The 26045-nt window shown below is 41.6% G+C and overlaps 2 protein-coding genes across 2 annotated transcripts in view; one reads left to right on the top strand and one right to left on the bottom strand.

Annotated features, from left to right (window-relative positions):
• The first annotated feature begins 1465 nt into the window (after window positions 1-1465).
• PYGL (phosphorylase, glycogen, liver) overlaps window positions 1466-26045 on the top strand; it is a 33808-nt gene continuing 9228 nt past the window's right edge. Inside the window, exons 1-9 of the mRNA XM_014541003.1 lie at window positions 1466-1588; window positions 4407-4485; window positions 7604-7707; window positions 14768-14899; window positions 18361-18472; window positions 18903-18985; window positions 24071-24214; window positions 24440-24532; window positions 25543-25689. Coding sequence (XP_014396489.1) covers window positions 1517-1588; window positions 4407-4485; window positions 7604-7707; window positions 14768-14899; window positions 18361-18472; window positions 18903-18985; window positions 24071-24214; window positions 24440-24532; window positions 25543-25689 — 966 coding nt within the window. The 5' untranslated portion in view covers window positions 1466-1516. The remainder of the gene's footprint in view (window positions 1589-4406; window positions 4486-7603; window positions 7708-14767; window positions 14900-18360; window positions 18473-18902; window positions 18986-24070; window positions 24215-24439; window positions 24533-25542; window positions 25690-26045) is intronic.
• Window positions 22908-26045, bottom strand: part of ABHD12B (abhydrolase domain containing 12B) — an 82497-nt gene continuing 79359 nt past the window's right edge. The window contains exon 14 of the mRNA XM_014540983.1: window positions 22908-22918. The gene's annotated coding sequence lies outside the window, so the exon portion shown is untranslated. The remainder of the gene's footprint in view (window positions 22919-26045) is intronic.

A 26045-nucleotide genomic window follows, 5' to 3' on the forward strand; every position in this document is an offset into this window, starting at 1 on the left:
CCTCGTGTACAAGGGCATCAGCCATGGGGTGAGTGGTGCCATGCACCCCTTTGGTATATATCTGCCTAGGAGAGATACCTTTTCCCAACTCACACAAAGGCACCCAATAGACTAATGAGGGCCCTGATGACAGTATGATAGATATTCAAACAACTTGGGTAAAAATAATGATGATATGCTCTGGAAAATAGTGTTAGATGACCCACTAAATATGGAAGATTTAGAATTCAATTGTTACATAAAATGAAAGTGGGAGAAAGTGAAATTTCTAAATTGACATTTTCATATAATATTTTAAATGAGTTAAATATTACAATAGGCATTCATTATATAAAGTATTTATGTATTTTCAGGTTGACCAAATACTTTTCTCTTTGGTTCTTTTTATTGAGAAATGGGGGGAGTTCCTAAAATTGTACGTGACTTTATATGGATGCATTTACAGATTTTTGTTGTTTTGTGTTTGGTGGGGGGAAAATAAGGGATCCTGATATGGAGAAAAAGATATTGTAAAGGGGGATGATGAAGTTACTCACGGATCTCTTTCTTAAAAGAGAATTAGTAAACTGCACTGTATTTTAAGGGGTTTAGGCAAGTCTAACCTTTGTACCTTTCACTCCGCTCTGATAGTGTTTACCTGGCTTTTACTATGTCAAAGCCGTTTCTAAGTTTATGGAGAAATTTCCCATCTTATGAAGAACAAACACCAATAATACTTACCTGGCAGGGGAGATACCACGATCACGAAGGTGGCTTTCCCAGGGCGAAGCTTATCCATTACACTCTGGGTGTGCTGACCCCTGCGATTTCCCCACATGTGGGAAACTCAGCTGCATAATTTGTGGTAGTGGGGCCTGCGTTGGTGCTCTCCCTGCAAAAATAATAATAATAAACACCAATAAACCTGAGGTAGTCTTTTGTTATTGCCAGTTCCTGGCTTTCTAAAATAATTTAATTCTAAAATAATTAATTGTAATATTATTTACAGTAATCAGTCAAGGAGGAATACTTTCTAGCCATCAGGTATATATGGAAGAAGTTAATCTTTGTATTTCTTGGACGACTTGAGATGGTCACAGCCAACCCTACCTGACTCTCACCCTCTAAATATTTTACAAATGATTGATGGGCTTTGGCAGTCTGACTTCTGTCTGCCCAAAACATATGCTTAATGTATGAGGCTCATGAACAGAATGGGGGGGAGGGGGGACACAAAACATTGAATCTAATTAGTTGGATGAGTTTACTTTTTTCTCCCTGAGGGTAAGAGACACTGAACTACAAAAATAGGATATAAAATGGTTTTCCCAAAGCCAATTGTCAGTAATGCTTTTATTTAGCCCTTCATACATCTGTAGGAGTTTCATTTGAACCTGTGTCAAAATAGTCCTGCCTGTTTGTTTTTTACTTTCGACCTTGTGTGTTTATGTTGACCGGTAAGATTGGCCTCATCAAGTTAATGTAACCTCTCATTTCTTTGTTTCAGAGGGTTTATTACCTTTCTTTGGAATTTTACATGGGCCGGACGTTACAGAACACCATGATCAACCTCGGCCTGCAAAATGCCTGTGATGAGGCCATTTACCAGGTACATTCTCTCTCCTTAAATTTTAATCCAGGAACCTTGGGGATGTAGTACCCTGCTGCCCCCCCCCCCCCAAAAAAAAAGGTGAAAATTGCTTCTATAGACATTGCTATTACAAACTATTAGAAATATAAACTACTGATGATCTCTGATTTAAGAGAAACAAAGTTAGAGAACTAGTTTTGCCTAACGAGAACTTACTTTTGCAGTCATAGCTTCTGACAGCATTCAACATCTGAACAAGCCTTTTAAAAGTGCGTGAATCTCTGCTGTCAGAATCACAAGCTTTATTTCAGGCTCCTGTCTGCTTTCAAAAAATGATCAAAGTGTGACTATTATGTGTATATCAAGGCAATATGGAAAAATAATAAGCTTTTAAAATTCTGTCATCACACTTTCCCTATTGCTAAATGACATGTAAAATGTACTTCCCCCTTAAATGAGGAGCCTGAAGTCTTAAACCTAATCATCTAATTTGTTTTTATGAGCATATTTAACTGTTTATCTCCTAAACTTCAGGGATCTCCATGCCAAAAACAAATTGCTCTTCACCTTGTGGGTGAGGTTGGAAGGAGGAATGGGTATTTACAAAGACACATTCATGGGTTGTCCCCTCCTGTGGTCAGCTACTTGTCACCGAAGGCTGGTTTCCTTCACCTGCGTTAGGTGGAGTATTTCCTGTGAAAGAACCATTGCAGCTCCCTCCACTTCTCTTTTCTTGCCTTCCCCTGATACCAGCTGAAAATAATATACCTCCCATGGCCTAGCACAGTGGTCGGCAAACTCAGTCAACATAGCCAAATATCAACAGTACAACGATTGAAATTTCTTTTGAGAGCCAAATTTTTTAAACTTAAACTATATAGGTAGGTACATTGTTATTAACTTAATTAGGGTACTCCTAAGCTGGCCTTTGCTAAAAACTTCCTCAGTCTGATTGAGGTACGTTCACTGATGTCGACCCCTTCCAACTCTCCCATCCACACTCGTCTTGTATACTTGTTTCGTCTACCTCCTTTCCGAAAACCGACTTCTGGGCATGGGCCACGAAGTTTCAATCGCACTGTACGTGTGCGCCCGCACATGGTATTTTGTGGAAGAGTTTGCCGACCACTGGCCTAGCATATAACCAGGTGGGATGAAGTGACCCATCTCTATTTGCTCAAGGTTTATGTCCTACTTTAGACTTACATTTTTAGAATTAAAAAAATCCTGAATGTGAGCCTTAACAGTTGACTTGCACAATGACCCCAGTAAACTCTAGTCACACCAGGGAGCAAATTTGAAAGTCCCTTCAACGGTGAGCAGAAGCAAAGCCATTTTGGAACACTTAGAAGACTGACTTACCAAGACATGTGTGACAAAGCAATTTTTGGTATAAGGGTAGGTGGGGATCCAAGTGCATGGCCATGGCAACTGGGGCATCAACTTCAAGCATGGCTGCTGCTTCTGCATATGCTTTCAACATGTGTAAATTATGTTTCCCTTTTAAATAACATCTCATTTCATGGATTGCCTCACTTTCAGATAAGAATGCAGTCATTTCACAACAGACCATCCTTGGCTAAGCATGGGCTGAATTATTATCTAGTCAACAGAGGACAGGCCATTTCTTTTACCTGCCATCGTTTCCTCACTGTAAGATGAGCAAGGTGATCTCCAAGGCTACTGGATTCCGACTTGAGTCCACAGTCGTGCCAGTGGCCTCTGGCTGTGCAGCTCCCAGGGAGCTGACTGGCACTCAATTTGCATCAGTCCCCAAGGTCACAATGCCTCTAAGCCTCCCACAGCCTTTGATCCCATCTAGAGAGAAGTAGAGGATTTTAGCCCCATCCATCCAGACCAGCGATTTTCATCTGGTGTGCTGAAAGAATTTTTAAAACGTGCACTACCTGGTTATTTAGTCAGGGGCATTGACCTCTTTTTCCCTGAGATTATCAAATAAAAAAATGATGGCAGCCAACACAACAATAGCCATGGGGTGTGAATGAATCAAAATCATACCTATTTTTTGGTCAGATCAGCAAAATATACTTTTTTTTGGTGTGCCACAGAATTTTAGTAGCTCGTTTATGTGTGACATGAGATGAAAAAGGTTAAAAATTGCTGAGCAAGAGTTGAGGTTTCCTTGACTACTACTGTCTGGCTCCAGGTCTCAGGGACAGTGACTCACTAACTGGTTTGGAGTTAACAACCATTGACCCTACTGAGTAAATATGTTGTGGTCTTGAAAAGATGAACTTTACTCCACCCTGGAAAGTCTGACCTCATACCTGTTGATAACATTTAAAATCCTTCAGCCCAGTTAGTGTCAGCTTGGTACTGGACTATTTCTTAGGTTTTACCCTGACTGCACAAAAAAAGAACCTTAAGAAATTATAATAGGTTAACATTTATTGAGGAATATCTGCCCAGGAATCATCTAAATGGTTTGTTTGTATAATTTCATTTAATTCACAACAACCCTAAATGTGGTACATACTGTCATCTAATGAGGACTTTAAAAAAAAAAAAGAAGTGAGGCATAGAGAGATTTAGTAGCTTATCCAGGGTCACCTTGCTAAGAAGTAACAGTCAGTAATGGACACTGAGAGCCCACACGTCTCTACAGGCCGCTGCTATGCCATCTCGTACAGTTTGCATTTGCAGCCACCAGCATCTGCAGTGGGCACAGATGCCAGAGTACGTTGCACGGGAGCTGACACCATTGAGTACCCAGACAAACCTGCACACCTGACCCAGAGCTTTAGAAAATGTTTGTTCTCTCTGCAATGGCCTGCATTTGTACCCCCATCCAGTGATGTTTTCCTTTCATCACCAGCTTGGATTGGATATGGAGGAGTTAGAAGAAATCGAAGAAGATGCTGGGCTTGGCAATGGAGGTCTTGGGAGGCTTGCTGGTAAGTGACACGGTTAGTGTGTCTTCCTGTCTGGCCAGTTGATGCCTTCTCCAGTGCCATGCATGACCACCAACGGGCTTCCTAGGAGAAGTGCAGGGGTGACCTGGTTACAGATGTACTAGTATTTGTTTTTCAGTTTGTACTGTGGTTTGATCAGTTCTATACAAGCAGTAGAGAGGGAACTTGAACAAAAGAGACATTGCTTAAAACCCTTGGAGACATTGCTTAAAACCTTAAGGTTAACCAGATCCTTCCTGTGCACTTAAGGGTTTCCAAAGTGGCCCCTTTACTTCACGGTTATGTTCACAGCTGTCAATTCACATACTTGTGTGGTCTGACCTACGTGGTATTGAACCATTGTATTGTTGTCTTGTGCACTTGACAGTTTGCGTTTTGATGGACTAGTACAGTGATGGCGAACCTTTTGAGCTCGGCATGTCAGCATTTTGAAAAACCCTAACTTAACTCTGGTGCTGTGTCACATATAGAAATTTTTTGATATTTGCAAACATAGTAAAACAAAGATTTATATTTTTGATATTTATTTTATATATTTAAATGCCATTTAACAAAGAAAAATCAACCAAAAAAATGAGTTCGAGTGTCACCTCTGACATGCATGTCATAGGTTCACCATCACTGGACTAGTAGGTAAAGATACACTTGTTGTAGTATTGGTATGATTTAGTTACTTAAATTATTTTTTCTGTGGATGCAATTTGAGTTCTTTGCTTTATTCAGAAAATAGTTTTTCAACAAATAAAGTACATTCACAACTCCATTAAGTTAAAAATATATATCCCTATGACCAAGCAATTCTACTTCCTGATATCTGCTGTAAAAAAAAAAAACACAAAAAAAACAAACAACAAAAAAAAAACAACAATCATGTGCACAAGGAAGCATGGGAAAAAAAATTGTTATAGCATTGTTTGTAAGAGCAAACTATTAGAAATAAGGCAGTGTCCCTCAGTAGGAAAATAGGTAAATAAGTAGTGAAACAATCCATATTATAGAAAAATATACAGCAACCAAAAATAATAAAACTGATCCATATGTAATGCCCTAGATAGACCTCTGATGTTCTGTGAATATATATATATATATATATATATATATATCCTTAGAAAAGTCTGAAATTTGAAATGCTAAACAGCTCCTTATAATCCTCCTTAGAGAGGAGGGCAGAATTGGGGGTCGGGATCATAGTGGATGTTAGTCCTATCTGTAACATTTTAATTTTTTTTTACAAGGAGGATATATTAGTATATTACTTGTGAAACTTAAATTTAATAATAAAAGTATACCACACACATGTATATATCAGATTATGCTCTATGAAAAATAAATATCTATTGATTCTCCTATTTGAGAAATGATTCCAAAATCTCTTCATTTTACACAAACATCCAACTTCCTAGAAATCCAATTGCATGTTTTATTTTATTTACTCCTTACTACGTTGGTCGCAATGTGCTCTAATATTGCCATTAATAGTGGAAAAACACTGCCTTTGGAATGCTTGTGAAGTCAGTCATCGGGCAAGTTAATAGGCTTTCCCTGGGGCTGTCGGGAGATCAGCAAAGTCAATGGCATGCACATCTAGAAATGAAAACCAGCCTGCCTTCCCTGTACGTAAAGCCCCAGACCTTCAGTATTTGTTGGCTGGGTTAACCCCACTCTGTGCCTGGCATTAATGGCCTCGCTCCTTCAGTTGGCTGATAAAGTCAAAGAATGAAGTGGCAAACGAGGCTGAGTAATTCACATTAGGTGACCTCATCTCTTACCTGACTGAAAATGCTGGGACCCCGTCCGGTCAGGCTCTAAGGATGACGTGATCAGGACCCAGGAAAGGACAAATAGCCACAGCTCCAAGGGAGCGAGACCTGTAGCGGAGCCTGGCCACGTGACCCAGGGACTGGCAAACGATTGTGATGTTGCAGAAACCCGAAGGGTTGGCCATTGGCTTTTGTGGGTCTCTGTTTTAGGGCTCCTCCAAGAACCTAACTCATACCCTTTCTGTTTGAGCTACGATTTTCAGTGATCTTTTCCATTTTAGGTCCTACTATACATTTTCTCATTCTCTGTGTATTTCTCGGTTCAAATTTCTAGAGGAAAATCCGATTAGAGGAATCCCTCATGTTACACCTGGCCACCAGCTAGATCCCTCCCCAGCATGCTGATTGGCTGCTCTGGATCAGGTGCTCTGTCATCAATGCTCTTGACGACAAGTGACCAAAAAAAAAAAACCTACTAAAAAAAGTGGTTCAGCCAACAAGGCCATGTGTTATCACAGAACAAGAAGTCCAGAGGTTGGGCCATTCCAAGATTAGTTTATTCAGTAGTGTAGTCAGTCAGGACTCTGGGTCTCTGTGGTTCTTTTGGCTTTCCCCCCTGGAAAAATAAACAAAACAAAAAAGAAAAAATGATGCCAGCAGCAAGGAAAATCATTCAGTGCACCCAGAAGACTTCCTGGTACCCCTCATTGCATTGAATGTCATTGCACAGTCATACCAAAACCAACAGAAAGAAATAGAATTACTGTGATTGGCTTAGAGGCTTAGATTAGACAAGCAAGATTCACTTTTAGTCCAGCATCCCTATAGCATCTAAACAACATCGAAATGCCATTAGCCAGAAAGAGGGTCTGCCACAGATGTCCAGCTGCTCAGTCAGGTGGCCACAGGTAAATTATACTCTCCTGGGGCTGTCTTTTCAAGCAGGGAGCTATGGAGATGGCTTCCCTTAGAAAGGGCAGTGTGAGAGACAGACACAATAATGGACATACCTCATGCAGGCCAGCTTCCTTATTTGTTCTCAAATGAAACGCCAACGTGTGCACACTGGTTATTTCTAAATGGCGAGCTAATAAATGATGCTTGTTTTCTTCTTTGTACAGTCTTATATTTTCTAACTTTTCTATAATACTCATTTTATAATTTTAAAAAATGTTACTTAAAAAAGTAATCCTCATTATACAACAGTCTCTGTGCTTTAAAATACAAATGTGGTTCCCCATAGAAAAATATTTTGTGGCCGCCATGTCTTTTAGTGAAAGACCTGCAGACGTAACTAACCTCGGTGACTCTGCCTTTTGCTTGTGTTTTGATTGATGTAGCCTGCTTCTTGGATTCCATGGCAACCCTGGGACTTGCAGCCTACGGATATGGCATTCGATACGAGTATGGGATCTTCAATCAGAAGATCCGAGATGGATGGCAGGTATGCGAGCCATCTTTTTAAAATTTGTCATTAGAATAGATCTTCATAGTGTTCTAGATGATTTATAATTTCCAGACATTTAACATGGAACTTCACTAATCTGCCTTGCGTTTGGTTGACATCAGTGAATACTGTCAGTCTCCCTCCTTGGGGATGTAAGTTCCCTAAGAGCAGAGAGCCTGCTAGTATCATTCACCGCCAGACCCATTGCATCTTATGCAGTGCCTGACTCACGAGGGCTCTGAAAATATTTATCACTGACTCTCTGAGTGTGGACCACCTCCAATGTGTGACGTTCATTCTCTGCAGCATCCACAATGGAGGAGCACATCTTTTGACTTATGATCTCTCCCAATAATCCTTCATGGTAGGATGCATGTTGCCATTTTATAGGTGAGAAAACTGAGGCTCTGAATAAATGGAGTTACCTCAGATCACGCTGCTGGCAAACATGGGTCTGTCCCTACGTTTCCAGGTCCAGGGTCAGTATTCCTTTCTACACTCAGTCTTGTCCTCCTTAACATGCCTATTTACAAGATACATCAGCTCAGGATTCTAATGTGTTAATGAGATGAAAGCAGGTAATCTTGTTAGCTGTTTCATCAAACAAATCTGGCACATATTCAACATGTATCTTTATAGGACTCTGTAGATTTGCACAAACAGTAACCAAGTCATACAAATGACTCTAGTTTACTTTTATATAACCAAGCCAGATTCTTAGGAATTTCTTTCTCATACCTTTGGGAACTCTTTGAGTCTACAATCAGCCCTAGTGTGGACAGTTTTCCCTGATGCTAAATGTGATTTAGGCTTTCTCTCTCCCTACCTTTGTCCCACATACATACACCATTGACAACAAGATACTGGATTCGTTTTCCAAAAAGCCTGAGTTCTTTAAGCCCCTCCCCTGCTTCCAAGAGTCAGTCTGAGGGCAGCGTGCTCAGGGCTTGGATGTAGGGACCTAAGATGGAGCTGATCCCAGGAGCGAGGAAGGATAGTAAGCTTAGTGTTCCCTGCCGCCATCCTCTTTCCCTTCTCTCAGTATTTGGACACTCTCTGGGCAGAGGAAGAAAGGACCTGAAAGATTTGATATGATGAGAGAATGCAGCAAGGGAAAAGTCTCAGAAGGAGAATATTGGGAACATATTAAAAGATACGCTTCCAAATTTTGCTAACAACCAGTGTATCTTTATCTACTTCTAAATAAATTAGGAGGCAGCATTGTGTAGGAAAAAGCATTTGGGCCCTAATTTGAGACTTAATTTCTAATTTGAGGCCTAATTGCAACTCATTACCCTTACAAGGTCTGTTGCCTTGGTTAGGTTACCTAATTTCTCTGAGCCTCAGTTTTCTCATCTGCAATACAGAGATACCAGCTTCACATAATTATTATGAAAATATGTAAAACGTACAGCGCACAAATAGGCATTCAATAAAATGTTAACTTTTTATAAGAAAAAGATGATAATTTAATAAATTGTGCTATCTATATATATAAAAGCCTAAGTGACTGTTACCACCGGATGACCGGCTGGTAGCTATGATGTGCACTTACCACCAGGGGGCAGATGTTCAATGCAGGAGCTGCCCCCGGTGGTCAGTGCGCTCCCACAGCCAACCTCCTACAGCTGGCCAACCTCCCGCGGTCCCTCCCCCTGGCCGACCCCAATCAGCCAATCGGCTCCAATTGGGACTGGGCAAGACGGCCCCGATTGGCCCCGATCGCCAGCCAGGCCGAGGGACCCCACCTGTGCACAAATTTGTGCACCAGGCCTCTCATTATATGATAAAATCATGTAGCCATTAATATTATATTTTTATTAATTTTAATGAAATGGGAAATTATTTATGTTAGTTGAAAAAAGGAGGTATGGAGTCATGTGTATGGTATGAACTCAACTATCCAAAGGCAGCCAAAAAGATAAAGAGCTAGAAAAATATATGTTAAAGCTTCAACAGTAATTATGTCTGGGAGATAGGATTACAGGTGACTTTTACTGTCTTCTATTTACACTTCTACATGTCTCATAGTCCATAAGAAGTGTGTATTTTAGAGTCAGAAAAAGCTATAAAAACAAAATAATCGGTTCCCTTTCCCAGTACAATAATCGAGAGTTACATGGTGAGAAGCTTAGCTAACTAAGCCGGCATTTCCAGCATGACTAACATTTTGACACAACTCAACCAACACATTGCATCCATTCTCTTTGAAAGTATCCTGTATGGTACTCATTTTACCCCAGAATGCTTAAGGATTTCATTTCTTATCTTTTAACTATTCTCCTGTAAAATATTTAAAAGAAACTCAGCAAATCAATCTTAAAAAAAAATATTTTTCAGTGCTGTTTCCCAGAAGTTTATGAAAGGTCACCATTAATCACACCTACTATCTTTTTAAATGGTCTTTATCCAATATACCATCCCTTTCTCTCCTATAATACCAAGGAAGTATTTGTCTCTCCTATCAGACCCAGGAATTACATACTATCCAGTATTCTTAAAGAAAAAGAGACCAAATGGCTTCTGCTAGACTCCAAAGCTAGCCTCACTAGCCATCACCACTTTTTTATTATGACTTGAAATCAAGTCAGAAGCACACATAATTTCATTTACCACATCCATTTACAGGGATAGGATTTTAGAGAGCAAACATAAGATACATCATACCACAAAGAAACCATTTCCATGAAAAACAAAAAGTATCTTCCAGGAAAGCAGCCAGCATGCCATTTCATGGTATGGTCATGCCCCCACTTACACCAGATACATCCTTGCTCTTACAATGGCATATACAGAGAAGACTGAAAATTATGCAAGCTGGGAACATTTTTAAAGGTTGATGGACTTTTAATTTTTGAAGTCTCTTTCCAGGAAGTTTTGCAGTAATAATGTGTTCATTTTGAACCCCCATAAGGAAAATAATTTTATTGCTGAAATTCTTGACTTACCTTCAACTCTAATGGGGATCAGTAATAGTCCCCTAGGAAAATAATTGGCCTCTGGGAGGAAGAGGGGAAAGATGATTACAACAACCTCACAAGAAGTTTAACAGTCACACAGCAAAGTTCTGAGTAGAAAGGCACTCACAGTAGGTGTCTTGGAGTTGAACCAAAACAGTGTCTGCTGGACCCTTCTCTCTCTTGGAACCTGTGCCAGGCCTGCAATAATTAGTCATGCAAAAATTCCATTACCTGGCAATGTTTTAGTTACCATTGTTGAATTCTTGGCATTCCCAGAAATATTTTTCAATTATTTGTACTGTCAGAGCATAGTTTGTTGTTTGGCCAGCATGGCTCAGTGATTGAGCGTTGACCAATGAACCAGGAGGTCATGGTTCAATCCTTGGTCAGGGCACACGCCCGGGTTGCGGGCACCATCCCCAGTAAGGGTGTGCAGGAAGCAGCCAGTCAGTTATTCTCTCTCATGTTGATGTTTCCATCTCTTTCTTCCTCTCCTCCCTCTTCCTTCCTCTCTCTGAAATCAATTTTAAAGAACATAGTTAAGAAAGCATAATTTGTTGATTACTCCTGATGTTTGCTCACTGGCTCTTCATGTCCTGTGTATCCCACAGTTGAGGGAAAGCATTTCTTAGAATTCGGTCTCTGACAGAGCCCCCTGAGCTGACCTCTGCTTCCACACTGGCCGGAACACAGATTGCATTGAGTAATTCCTCTGGGGAGGTGCCAAGTCCAGGCTGCCACCCCCACCCGGACGGGCACACTGCTCCTTACTCCACGGAGCCATGCGGGCTTTGTCCCAGCTCTTCCATCTGGGATGTTCAGGTCCCACAGCCCACTTCACTTGGATGTGAATGAAAGCTCTTCTCCCATCTTCAAATGGCTCAGCATGTTAGTGCATTCAGGGATCACTGGCTACATGGAAATCTAAATTTACAGGCCACTTTGTTGATTCATGGGGGGGTGGGGGGGAGGAGCAAGGTAGAGAAGAGATTTATCACCATCCAGCAGCTTCTGTGGATTTAGTGAGGGCAGTGGGGCGGGGGGAGGGCGCAGTTCTTTCTTTCTCCTCTGATCTGCTCAGACCAGTTTGTGGTTATGAAATACCTGTTTTTTTCAATTTACCTTAAAAACAAGGTTTGTAAAATTGAGGGCATTGGTAATTGATTCCTTACTGAAGCAGAGGGAGACTAAAAACAAAGAACAGCAAGCTTTACGTCTGTTCCCCTACAGAACTCATTGACCCAGAGAGATTAAGACCGGCCATTATTTGGCAGGGAAAAACAAGACCAGCATTGGGTGGCATTAAGAGGAACCAGAGAGTGAGGGCGACCGCTGACTTCCTCCGGATGCTGGTGGGACACCGAGAGCCCATTCTCTCTTCTGGAAGCATTTCAGCTGCTTGAGGGCAGGACGGCATGTTCCTGCTGCATTTCTCAACAGAAGATGTGCTGTCAGTTCTTCTAGGCATTTGATTTTTAAAAGGAGAACTTGCTCCTGCCTCATCTTCTTCCTGTTTCATATCCGATCTTCAGGTGTGTTTTACAACTGTCCTGAGTGCTGAAATGAGGCAAACGGGCCTTCCGGTTCGGCCCTTTGCTGTTACAGACAGCGGTGTGCACATCGCCCCAGCCTGCCCTTGCCTAAGTGCAGCGTAGAGTGTTTTGTAAGTTAGGGTGTCGTGATCCTTTTTGGATGTCCTCATGTATTTGTCTTAGAGTTCTAGTCATTAACACATTACCAGCCGATAAAATTCAGTTGTTTTCTTGTTAAATTTTAATTTAATGGTTCAGTCTCTTTATTTCTGGGATAGTGGAATCTATATTCTGATTTATAGTTACTGGCTTTGTATCACCATCTAGCTCCTATACCACACAGCCCCTGGGAATTGTTAAAAATGCAGCATTTCAGACTCTGCCTCAGATTGACCGAGAACCTGCATTTTAACAAGATGCCACTGGCCCATTAGGTCACATCCAGCTCCAGCCTTCCCTAGGCTTCCTCCAGCATCTGAAACATCCGCCTGCCTCCAGCACCTCCCTCACTCCCAGATCTTCTGCCTAAGGATGCTGTTTCTCTGAGTCCCCTTTTCATTCGTCATTCCGCTGGTAGCTAATATTCATGGGTGGCTCCTGGCTTTCTTGTTTGAATAAATGAATATGTATTTGCTTATCTGGCTGTTGACATTAATATTTTGGTTCATATCTCAAAAAACAGTCGCTATGTTTGCTTCTCTCTTCACATTGTGCCTGGGGCAGGCATTGAACTCATATTTAGGTGATCGTGAGGCACCCAACCATAATATGTCCTAATTCATAAACAATATCATCTTAAACTAAAGCTGACTAAATCACCATGTTCTAATCTCATTGACAAGGGTACTTTGTACTAAAAAATAAAAATAAAAATATACCTTACCCCCCCCCCTTTCCTTCTTGTCAGAACACAATTCTATTTTTTAAGAATATATGCAAGCCTGACCGGTGTGGCTCAGTGGTTGAGCGTCGACCTATGAACCAGGTTTGCAGGCTCGATTCTCAGTGTGGGGCGTGCAGGAGGCAGCCAATCAATGATTCTCTCATCATTGATGTTTCTCTCTCTCTCTCTCTTCTCTCTCTCTCCCTCTCCCTTCTTCTCTGAAATCAATAAAAAATATATTAAAAATATATGCAATATTTTAAACGTTTCACAAATAATATCTTTATAGTAAAAATACATTCCCCCAAGTATTGTTATTGTTGTTCTTGATGTTTTTTTGTTTATTGCAAACCAAAATTCATTTGATGTTTAGTATACCCTAAATACAAATTATGATTTTAGAACTTTTATAGAAAATATTTTGTTACAGGTTACATAAATAGATGGTAAAAAATTGAAAATGCCAATAAAATTAATCCCTTACCTCTTAGTATATGTTATTTTCAAAATAAGCCATAATGAATAACCATTATTAGATCAAAATTATATAAGGATTAAATTAAACAAAGACAAGAAAATGTAAGTCTTCTTTACTATACTGAAATCAGCTTTATTGAGGGAGCTTTCTATGAGTAGCATTTCTTAACTGAGTCTGTGCATGTAGGCACAAGAATCTTGACTGAAACCATCATGTAGGACCCATCAAGTTGAGATATCCAACTGTGAGCATCCCTGGAGGGCCTCTCTCTTTCACTCAAGCTAGACAATTGTATTCACCAATGTGGGGCGCAGGTACAGTGTTTTGGCCAGGTTCAAGCTTCGGACTAATGAAAGGACAGGGTCCTCTCATTGCCACGTGCAAGTCCCAGCTGGAGGGCAGGGCCCTCCCAGCACAATCATAGCCAACGGCTGTGGTTGTAAGCTTGAACCTATGGTCCGAACACGTAGCCCCACGTGCCTTGTGATAGAGTTCGGGTGCATGTAGTTGAGTGAGGTTGAAACTCACGAGAATGCTGTAAACAACGTGATCACGCCCCTACTTTGCCTCATGTCATCTGCTATAAAATAAAGACACTGTTTGTGGGCGCTGGCGCTGTCTCCTCATCAGGGAGCAGCGTCCCACCGAGACCCAGCTATCATTCTCTTGTCTGTCTTTTCTCAATCCTTTCACCCCCCCACTCAGGATCACCCTTGGCTGTGCTGGCTCGGCACAAGTGGTGCCTGACCAGGGACTGAGTTCTGGGACCAGGGCCTGAGTTTTGGCCGTAACAAGTGACGCCAGAGCAGGCCCCTTTGGCCGTAACACACCAATGTTAAGACACAGGCTCTAGAACACACAGACCTAAGGTCAAATTTTAGCTGTACCATGTATATCTGTGCAACTTTGAGCAAGTTACAATTTTCTCATGTTTAAAAAAAGGAATCATGGTTTCTTCCTATAGGGTTGCTATGAAGATTAAATGCAGTAATATCTATGACACATTTAGAGCAGTATCAGCAAATGTTGTTGTTGATTTAGGCTGTAAGACATGAATCGAGATTGACAGGAGAACCAACACTCATCTTTCCAAAAACAATATTCTCAAGTTGATTCAGTTAAAGATGTTTTTCATTTGATCTAATGGAAACGGGTAGGTCCCCGTCTCCTAAAAAGTACATTCTAAGCCATATCCTTCTTGCAGGTAGAAGAGGCAGACGACTGGCTCCGGCATGGAAACCCCTGGGAGAAGGCCCGCCCTGAGTTCATGCTGCCTGTGCACTTCTACGGGAGAGTAGAGCACAGCAACTCGGGGATCAAGTGGATCGACACCCAGGTATGCAGTGCCCTCATATTTAGTGTTCTGTGTAGTACAGCACAGGGAATATGTAGCATGGAGTATAACATGTATATGACATGAAGTATAGTATGTTGTGCACTGAATAATAGATTATATTCTTATAAATAAATGTGTGGCTCCTCTTAGTGCAACCCACTCATTTTGGAGACAAGGGAGCTGAGGCCAAGAGATAAGTGACGTCCCCAGGGTCAAGTGATTCTCCAGGTCATTTTGCAATCAGCTTTACCAGAGGCTAATCAATTCTGTAATCCCAGTATATTTAGCTCTCCAGTTGTATATAAAGTGTTTGATACCAAGATGGACTACATTTCCATGTCTTTCTTTACCCCACCGTGACATGTACCTTATTTACTTAAAACTTCTCAGGGATAAGTATTTTCAAACTGAAGTAATAATTCAAAGAATTGCCAAAGTTCCTATTCCTTGCAAAGTCAAAAATAATGCAAAATATTGCAAAATGTCCTCGGTTATTTTGTGCCAAATCATTCCTAAGAGAAAAATGCCTGTGGCAACCAAGTGCACTTACTCATGGCCCATGGACTTGAGTGTCACCCTGTCACTGAACTGCTCAGGTTTCAGCACCCCCAGTGGAGGGTTGTGCCTTGCTTCTTCATACTTCCTGATAAATAACCTTTATTAACCGCTGGACTGTCCAGTCATTGAGATATTTAATACATATGGCCTCAGGCTGGAAAAAAATATATCACTGGTCATTCTTTAAAAGCTTAAAGAAAATGGTAAAGATCAGGTAAATGTTCTTATATATCAAAATCAGGAGTGAAATTCAGTATTGTAATACAGACAGTCCTCGGGTTACATCGGACTCCACGTACATCGTTTTGTGGTTATGTCACCATCTCCCATTTATTTATTTTTAAAAAAGTTCCGTCATTTCGACATATGTACATATGTGCTTTATGTTTATTATTTATTTACCACAAGTAAAGGTCAGGAATTGTTGTCTTTCTTTTAAATTTTTTTACTGTCTCACTTCATTACTGCTGTGTATGTGCTCCATGTGAGTGATGTAGGTGCTTATGTTGTTGGGTTCCAACTTACCGCAAAAATCGCATTACGTCGCACCGTAGGAACGGATCTCCGACGCAACCCGAGGACCTACTATATTAATATTGTTGGTTGTGGATTATTCTCCATGAATAAAGTCTTCATTTTGTCTTAGAAGCACCTAGACCCATTTTGCAGCTGACTTTTTAAACTGGTGGTCTGCTCTGCTAATTCATGTAGAGCTAGTCACAGTTCAGAAAAATAATACTTTTTTAAAAGGGTTTTCCTACCTAAACCTGAGTTTATTCAGCCTATGAAATAACAGATTAGAAGCTAAAAATAGGTCATAGTACGATGATACAGGGAATAAACTAATACTGTGATTTTTAAGATAGTTTCTTTTTTATATTTCAGTTAAACAGACTTAACAAGCTAAGTTGCAATTGGTTACAAATATGATCCGGAGAGCTGCAAACAAATCAATTGTTAATATATCCAAAGAATCCCTACATGTATTTGGTAGTAAACTAGCATGTGTTTGGTATAGATGTGGTGTCTAAAACTCCCAGTGACTTCTGATCTGTTTAAATATGTGCAGTTTTACACAATCAAACCTGGAATCACCTATTTGCACTGCAGGCCCCACTGTTGAGCCAACTTGTATTTACAAAAGCAACTCTGGACATTTTCATAATACATCCAGAAATTTAATTAGGGAGAGTGGGTGTTCTGTGCCCACAAAGGCACGGTTATGGGGCAGATGTGATATAAGGTGAGTGACCCACACAGTACAGAACTTTGGTATGCAAGCCATCACTGATCAGCCCTGATTTGGAGCTGGAAGGGTCAGAGAGCATGAGGCAGACACGGAGCGCGCATGCTGTGCGCAGCTGCCAGTGAGCCGAGCAGTTCACTCTTGTGTCAGCTCAGGTCCTCTGGGAAGCAGACCCAGCGAGAATTAGAAGTGGACGCGATATACTGGGGAAAGGCCCGTGAGAGATAAAGAGGAGGGGGAGCAGGAGGAGGTGCGACACTTTACAAGAATAAAGGGGGAAAGAAGGGGGTTTTCAGGAAGAGCCTCAGACAGCAGTGCAGCTCTGAGCAGGTGGCCAGGCTGATGGGGCCTGAGGTTAAGGTAACTCCTAAGAGGAGTCCCAGCTCTCATTCGCCACAATGGTAGCATCCCAGAGAAAGCACGGCCTGCGTTGGCGCTCAGAGGTGGCAGCTCTGCCTGAAGTTCTCTAAAGGGACATCTGAGCCACGTGCTTCCCCAGATGCCTCAGTTATGCCTCAAGGGTCAGAAAGACAAACCGTGTTTGAACCCAGACTCACCCCACTCTGTAAACAACTTTTCCTGATTGATCACAGCTTGCTTTAAAGGTCACTAGAGACCTTTATTGCCTAGTGAAGGATACTCAGAGAAGAGGGATTTATTACTTCGAGGTCAGGGCGTTCATGAAAGTGTGACTGAATATGTATGATTGATTGATATAGGCTGTCATGCTTCATTCATTCATAATTCATCAGACTCAATTAAAGAGATTTGTGTTTGCATTTCAACCCTACCACTGACTGTGACCTTGGACAAGTCACTTCTCTCGCAGCCTCGTTCTCCTCGAGCCCAAACGAGTGGATTGCACTGAATGATCTATAGCGTCCTCCCATTCAATCAATCTGTCATTCCTCTCCCTTAGAGCTTGACTCTGATAAGGCAGGGAATAGAAAGGAATCTTTTCCCAATAAATTTTAAATTCACATGAAACACAGCTCATCTCCCTGTCCTTCTCTATTTCAATGACTGTCACAAAGATTGAGCTCGATTTTCCAAAGCTTACTTCTCAGACCCACCTCAGCTAATTAGCAGCTGCTTTGTCAGGTCACTAAAATAACTTCTTCGTGCAACTCAGAAAAAACTAGCATAGCATTTTAAACATTATATGTAACCTGTCTTCATAAATTTAGTATTTCATTGATTTTTACCATATTTGAAATCAGGCCATTGAATAACCTACACTAAACTTACCCTGATTACTGTTTTTGAATGGGTACAGAGTCACATTTGTCACTTTGTTTGCACATCAAATTTATTATTCTTAGAGCAGTGGCTTGGTCTGAAACATAAAAGATCTGTACTCAGGTCAAGGCAAGGGACACCAAGAGAAGTCAACATGGAAATGACACCGAGGACCATGGATCTGGATGGTTCCAGCCTTCCAGATTGTTCCAATGGGAGGAGGATCCACAGTGGCCCCTAATTACTGTCCCCAGCCCTGGCCCAGCCCTAGGACCCGTGTCTTGGTTTAGGCCTCACACAATTTGAGTTAGTGATAGAGCCAGGAACAGAATTCCAGTTGCCATCTCCCAGCCCATTGTTCAATCTACATCATCACAGTTGGGAAGCAGTGAGCAACTACTTTGGTTTAATCCCACAGGTGGTCCTGGCCCTGCCGTATGACACCCCAGTGCCTGGGTATATGAATAACACCGTCAACACCATGCGCCTCTGGTCTGCTCGGGCGCCCAACGACTTTAACCTCCAAGACTGTGAGTACAGCATGGGCTCTGTTCCTTTGTGTGTGTGCTTAATCTTTTTTATCTCAGAAGCAATTTAGTACTCTGTTCTAGAAAGATGGCACAAAGCAAGGATCTTGGGGTCTAGGGCACAGTGGTTTCTTTTTGATGATTGCCAGTTAGAACCAAATTGAGCTTGAGAAAGAAAGCCTTGAGTTTCTGATCTGAATTTTTTCAGTGACTAAGCAGCCCTGTGGAGGAGCAGGTATGGAGGAGATTTTTAAAGTCTGGCCTTCTTAGACTTTCATATGGATCACAGCGTAAAGGTTTATTGAAATCCTTTTGAATTTTTAGGAATTTTAGAAATCCCACATGATACACAGCAAACATCAGGTGAGGTCAAGGGCCTTTGATAACAGTGGCTGGCTTGTCTACTTATTCATTTTACTATTGTTCCACCCAGTTAACGTTGGAGACTACATTCAGGCCGTGCTGGACCGAAATCTGGCCGAGAACATCTCCCGGGTCCTCTATCCCAATGATAATGTGAGTGATCGAGCTTGCTTTCTCGGGGGAAACAGAAGCAGCTTATTATGGAAGCACCTGCTCAGTAGCCTTCGTAAAGGGCTTTAATATTGATTTTGCGTCTTCAATGCAAAATAATCTCCATCTGAATTGTCTAGACTTCCTCTTCCCATCCAAGTCAGGAAAACAAATGTGTGCAGCTTATTATGGAAGCACCTGTTCAGTAGCCTTCGTAAAGGGCTTTAATATTGATTTTGCGTCTTCAATGCAAAATAATCTCCATCTGAATTGTCTAGACTTCCTCTTCCCATCCAAGTCAGGAAAACAAATGTGTGCAGTGTGTGAAGCCAGAATTGGTGTTTTGCCCTTGATCAGTGACCCCATGACTGATTGGAAGTTCTGTACATGTATTTCAAAACAGACCTGGATATAAAAGATTAGTTGAAGCACTGCTTACTTTCCAAACAGAAATTTCATCCACATCAGAGTCCCTGGAGGTTTCCTGTCTGGCCTCTTCCCCTAATGTCAGGGCTCTTCCGGCCCTCTGACCCCGGTGAAGTGGCGTCATGGACCTCGGAGCTGACCCAGGAGCAAACACTTGTTTATGCAATTTATTCATCTCTCTAAACTTTTTCCTAATTTTACATTAAGAACAGCTTAGCTAAAAAAAACAAACAAGCAAGCAAACACTTGGAACTGGATCTTAGATGACTGCTATGGATTCTTATTTGGTTTAAATGTACAGTGGGGCCTTGACTTACGAGTGTCCGGACTAACGAGTTTTTTGAGATACCAGCTGTCTCTCGGCCGATTTTTTGCATTGAGTTGATAGAGTAATTTGAGTTAACGAGCTCCTTAATGAGCTCGGTCTCGGAACGAATTAAACTCGTAAGTCAAGGCCCCACTGTACTTAGCCCTAACTTCTACATGGGTAAAATCATTTTCTTGAAGCTATAATGATTTTTATTTAAAAAATAATAATCTCAGAAGCAACCAAATTAGTACTCTGCTCAACAATGATGGCACAAAACTATTTGGGGACCAGGACATAAATGATCCTTACGGCCAGATGTCCACTTGGTGTTAAACCACATAAATGATCCTTAAGGCCAGATGTCCACTTGGTGTTAAACCACAGTCTCTAAGGAGGATTAAGTTTGCTGCAGCCTTTTCAAGAACTTTATGGTGTATGTGATTTTTTTTCCTTTGGGAAAAACACTGTGACTTCTGTACATTTCAGAGAAATCTCCGATCTAAAAGCAAAAGGTTGTTCTAGTTCACAATTAAAGTAAGACTAGTTCCAGCCTGGGGCTATACTGATTGGTTCACTGGAAGGGACTTGAACTTCATCCTCCTGTCTTCAGTAAGGACCAAACTTAACTTTACTTAGAAATAATCATCTACAGCAATTGACAGCATATACTAAGTATGAGGTGCAAAGTTGACTTAATTCACTGAGTAAAGGGTAGCTCTCCAGGATGTGCTTGTTTTAAGTACAAGTAATACATCATTTTTGTACTGTAATTACAAGAACAAAACTCATTCCTTCTCCCCAACTTGGCCATACCCTAGTCCAGACCAGATTCTTCCCAAGAATCTGTCCTCCCTCTGCAACAAGTTAGATATTTTTTTCTTGCTTAAAGCTTTTTAAAGGCTTCTGATCACTTAAGAGAAGTACAGAATCTTAGATGTGCTCTCTCAGGTTTTCATTAATATGGTTGTGAGTTCTCTGACGCACCCTCCATGATCCTGCCCCAGCAATGAGGTCTCAGATGTGCAGGACAGTTTGCCCTGCCTGTTCTTCTCACCTGAATGCCTTTCCCAGGCTGCCTCTGCCTGCCATGATTACTCTGGCCCCCTGTGCACACCTGACAAATCCAACTTATCTTTCTGGGCTCAGATAAAAAATTACCTGAATACCCAGGTTCCCAAAGTACTGTGTATATAATAAAATATAACATTAATTTTTTAATCATCACATTTTATTTAAAGCCTTGTTTACACATCTCTCTCTTTCCCCACTAATTTGAACTTCTTGAAGTCAGTGATTATGTTTAATCATTTTATTTCTAGGATATTAAAAATTCCCTAACTCAAGAAAGGTTTAAATTCATTTTGGATAGATTTATAATGCTTTTTTTAAAAGAAGAAGAATGATTTCATTATAATTTTTACCATGATACATGCCATTAGAAAATAAAATGTTAGCAATATAAAAGAGTACTAAAAATTTTTTTTTAAATTCCACATTCCACCTATAAATTCTTATTGGTGATATCAATCCAGTTTCCTATTAATAACTTTTAATTTTTAATTTGGTTTTTAAATTTTTATCAAAGTTACACATGCACATAGTTTAAAGAGAAAAACATTCTGTGAGGCTTATATAAAAACATAGTCTTCCATTTCCCACTTCCCAGAAGCAACTACATCCCTTGCTTCTAATTACTTTCCTGGATTCTTCCCTCCATATCCTATATAATAAAAGGCCAATATGCAAATCAACCGAAAGGCGGAATGACCAGTCGCTATGATGGGCACTGACCACCAGGGGGAAGATTCTCAATGCAGGAGCTGCCCCCTGGTGGTCAGTGTGCTCCCATAGGGGGTGCTCTGCTCAGCCAGAAGCCCTGAGCTGGGCTCACAGCTGGTGATCGCAGCAGTGGTGGCGGGAGCCTCTCCCACCTCCACGGCAGCGCTAAGGATGTCTGACTGATGGCTCCAGGACTGTGAGAGGGCGCAGGCCAGGCTGAGGGACCCTCCTGAGTGCACAAATTTCGTGCACTGGGCCTCTAGTTTCTAATAACAGCTGTTTCTTCTTGGTTTGCCCATTTCACAATTGTGAAATTGAACATGAAAATATAGCTTACTCCCTCCCATACACTCCCACCTCACCACACACACATATTTCCTACCCCTGTTCTCTCCACATAATTACATAGTAATTTTCACTGGCTCCTTAATCAGTGTTTAAATTATTATGACCATACAAAGGCTTCAGGATGCTGATCTATCTATGCCTATGTGTGTCATCATATAATGATTATTTTTTCTTTCCTTAAAATGTTTTTGTTTTTCTTGGAGTTAATAGTCATTGTTTGTTTGCTTGGGTTTCTGAGTACTTTTCCTTAATTTATCCTTCACTGTCCCTCAGTTGCAGACATGTCCTCTGGATACATTCAGACACAGGAGGCATTCTGTTAACTCAGTCTTTTTGAAAAGCCTCCTCTGGATCTCTCCTGGTTGACGGCTTCCCTGTCATCTCAGGGTCTTCTTTCCCTGTTATTCTGAGGCATCCTGTGCTCACTGAGTTTCTGGGGTCATTTGTGTTCATGTCTTTCTTTTTCTTTGTTTGTTTCTACCTTGTTTTGGTAGTACATATGCTCCAAGGGCTTCCTGGGAAAGGATGGATGTAAGGTCAAATTTTTTTGAGACCTTGAATATCGGAGAGTGTCTTCTCCTGCCCTCACATCGATAGTTTGCCTGAATGTAGAACACTCACATTTTTTTGTTGATGTTGTCTTCTAGTTTTCGGTATTGCTGGGAAGTACAGTGCAATTCTGATTCTTTTTTCTTTTTTCTTTAATTTTGAAATGACAGTTGATGCAATTCTGGTTCCTGATCTTTTGTTTGAATCATGCTCTTTTTCCCTTTGAAGCTTGTAGTAGGGTAATATATATATTACTCCGCCTTCTCTCAACCTCTCCTTTCCTCAACCACCTACTTCCAACTGTACTAGAGCTGGGGAGGGTTGCTTGGTGTGAGTCTGTTTTCACCCATGGAGCCTGGGTACCCTTTTAGTCTGGGAACACAGCACTGCAGTTCTCTGAGAAATGGTCTGGAACTATTGGACATCCTCAACTAGTTCTGTAGTTTTCTTACCTTTTTTCTTCTATTTATCATTTCTTTGTCTTCTTGCTCCATTTTCTGGGTGATCACAACTCTCTTCCGATCCTTTTATTGTGGGGGGGTTTTATTTTGACTATCATGTTTTAATTTCTGAGTAATCTTTTTTTCCTCTAGATATTTTCTTAAAGCATTGTAATCTTATTTCTTGAATACACTATCTTTTCTAATCTGAGGATATTGATAGTATTCTTATAATATTCCTTTTTCTAATCTCTGTGTCCTCTGAGTTGGCTTTTGCTTGTTTATTTTAACCTCTAGCATTCTTTTACAAAATTTTCTTAGATATCTAATGATTCTTAGTTGCCCATTAGAGTTTAAGGGAAGGGTACCCACAAGCTTTGGGGTAGCTCTGTACACTTGGGTGGGGTTGGTCTATTTGGGCTCCACTCTGTTGTCATCTGGTGGGGCCATTTCCTGAGGAGCACATCCTGTCAGTATCTGTACTCCCTCTTGGCTGGTCAGATTCCCTAGAGAAGACTTTCCTGGTAGAACTAACATTGACTGCCTATGTTCTGAAATTTGGTTGAGAGGAGAACACTGAGAGTCTCAACATTCAGTACATAAACTTTCCTTTGACCCCCTTCTTCACATTTTCAGTAGGGGGTGGTACCCGCCTTCACCTATGCCTGCTGCCCGCCAGTCCAGAGACCCTGTTTGACCATCTCTACAGAAACACCAACAGCTTCTGCTTCGGTTGAGAAAGGAAACTGCTCAGCTGAGGGAACTGGGATGAGGTCTGAGGCTACTGCTTCTTAGACAGGCTCTCAACTAACCTTTTACCCCATTTTCACCCCTACTTCCTAAGGAGACCCAGTGCTGTCGTTTCCTGCGCCTTTGGGGGCTTTGGTGTATAAATCGAGCTACTTTTTGGCTCTTTTCCAATACCCAGTCAGGATTCACCCATCCTAGGTCTACTGGCTCAGTTATCACTCTCCCGTTTTCAGCTTCTAAAAAGTTGTTGCTGTTGTCTTCTCTCCCATTCCCATCATTCTTTATCAGCAGCCTTTTAAACATTCTCTTACTGTCATTTCAATGGAGTTTCAGGAAAGAGCAAAGGCTAGTGCTTGGTGTCCCACCAGCCATCTTCCACCCGATGTCCAATGGGCTTTAGCCTTAAAGTTCTCTGGGCAGAGACACCAATCAAGGTTTGGCCACACCTAACACTGTGAGCCACTCACTCATCTCTCTGGCTTGAAGTTTTTTGAAGGGAAGGAGCTCAGATTGAAGCAGGAGTACTTTGTGGTGGCCGCTACCTTGCAAGATGTCATCCGACGCTTCAAAGCCTCCAAGTTTGGCTCCGAGGATCGTGCCGGAACTGCGTTTGATGCCTTTCCAGACCAGGCAAGTATTCAGTCCATGAACCCAGGGGGGACAACTGAGGGGACGAGGACTTCCTATCAGAGTTACTCCTCTGTTTCAGTGCTAAATCAGTTGAGTAGGTAATGCATGCTGAAGCATTCCAGGGAAGGTTGGCATTTCATTTGGCCTTTGCCCAGCAGGGATGAGGTCAAGGAAGCTAGACCTGGGCCATCCGTGGCCTTCACCTTGATGTCTTCCTCCACACAGGTTGCGATCCAGCTGAATGACACTCACCCCGCACTCGCCATCCCTGAGCTGATGAGGATTTTTGTGGATATTGAAAAATTGCCCTGGTCCAAGGTCTGGATAATTTGGCTTCTTTTTCCTTCAATTAATCAAAATATCTGTGGTTGGGAGATTTTGCAAAAAGCTCCTTTTGTGATTTTTTAAAAATAAGTTATGGTTGCTGATGTCACTAGTTAGAGGTAAACCTCACTCTGGTGCTGTCATTTCTCCATCTTTACTACTTCACAGGGAGTTAGACTAAGAAATGAACAAGTACATTCCTAACGGAACTTACCGTTTTTGTGTCTAAAAGGGTTTTAGATTAAGCTCTCTAACCCCAGGATACAGCTCATTGAAAGTGTCCCGTTGCTCTGGAAGTCAGGGATGAGGTCAAGGAAGCCAGTCGCCAAGGTGAAGGCGACTGGCTTCCTTGACCTCATTCCTCGCCACCCGGGCCATTCAAGTATTTTAAACATACTTTATACCGTCTCACAATATTACTTAAGTTTTTATTCTTCAAATGTTGTTTATTTAATAAATAAAGACAGCCCTAGTTGGTTTGGCTCAGTGGATAGAGCGTTGGCCTGCGGACTGAAGGGTCCCGGGTTCCATTCTGGTCAAGGCCTGGGTTGCAGTTCAATCCCCAGGAGGGGGTGTGCAGGAGGCAGTCGATTGATGATTCTCATCATTGATGTTTCTATCTCTCTCTCCCTCTCTCTTCCTCTCTGAAATCAATAAAAATACATATATTTTTTAATCAATGTTTTTAAAAATGAATAAATAAAGACACAGTCGAATAGTAGAGAAGATTTATTAACATGCCGTCTTATGTTTTATCAGTCCATTTTAGAACTAGCTGCCCTTTGGTACCCCAAAAACATATTCCCACTCTCTGGACCATTCAGGAATCGAGTGGAATCAAGAGTGTGTAACTGTGTACAAGCAGATGAAATTGTCCTCTTGCAAATGAATTGCCCTGTTATAAATGGGCGAGGATTGAGGAAATGTTTGCTGTGTGAAGGGGTGTGACAGGCAGGGCAGCCTTCCTTGCAGAGGAAAGCCGCTCAGCCCTCCCTTTCCCGCAGGCGTGGGAGATCACCCGGAAGACCTTCGCGTACACCAACCACACCGTGCTCCCAGAAGCCCTGGAGCGCTGGCCTGTAGAGCTGGTGGAGAAGCTGCTTCCTCGACACTTGCAAATCATTTATGAGATAAATCAGAAGCATTTAGATGTAAGTCATTTTGAGAGTGTCATGACCATGAGATCTTGAGAGGTTTGGGGTGGCTACGGTGTTCCCTTTCCAAACTTCAGACCTAAAGATTGAAAGACCAATGATTGATGTCTTTCAATCATTGATACATCAAAAGTATCCAAGCCCTAGCTGGTTTGGCTCAGTGGATAGAGGGTTGGCCTGCGGACTGAAGGGTCCCAGGTTCGATTCTGGTCAAGGGCACATGCCCAGGCTGTGGGCTGGATCCCCAGTGAGGGGTGTGCAGGAGGCAGCCAATCATTGATTCTCTCTCATCATTGATGTTTCTATCTCTCTCTCCCTCTCCCTTCCTCTCTGAAATCAATAAAATATATATA

This window comes from Myotis brandtii, unplaced genomic scaffold, assembly GCF_000412655.1.
Source record: "Myotis brandtii unplaced genomic scaffold, ASM41265v1 scaffold253, whole genome shotgun sequence".
In the NCBI taxonomy this organism is placed as follows: Eukaryota; Metazoa; Chordata; class Mammalia; order Chiroptera; family Vespertilionidae; genus Myotis; species Myotis brandtii.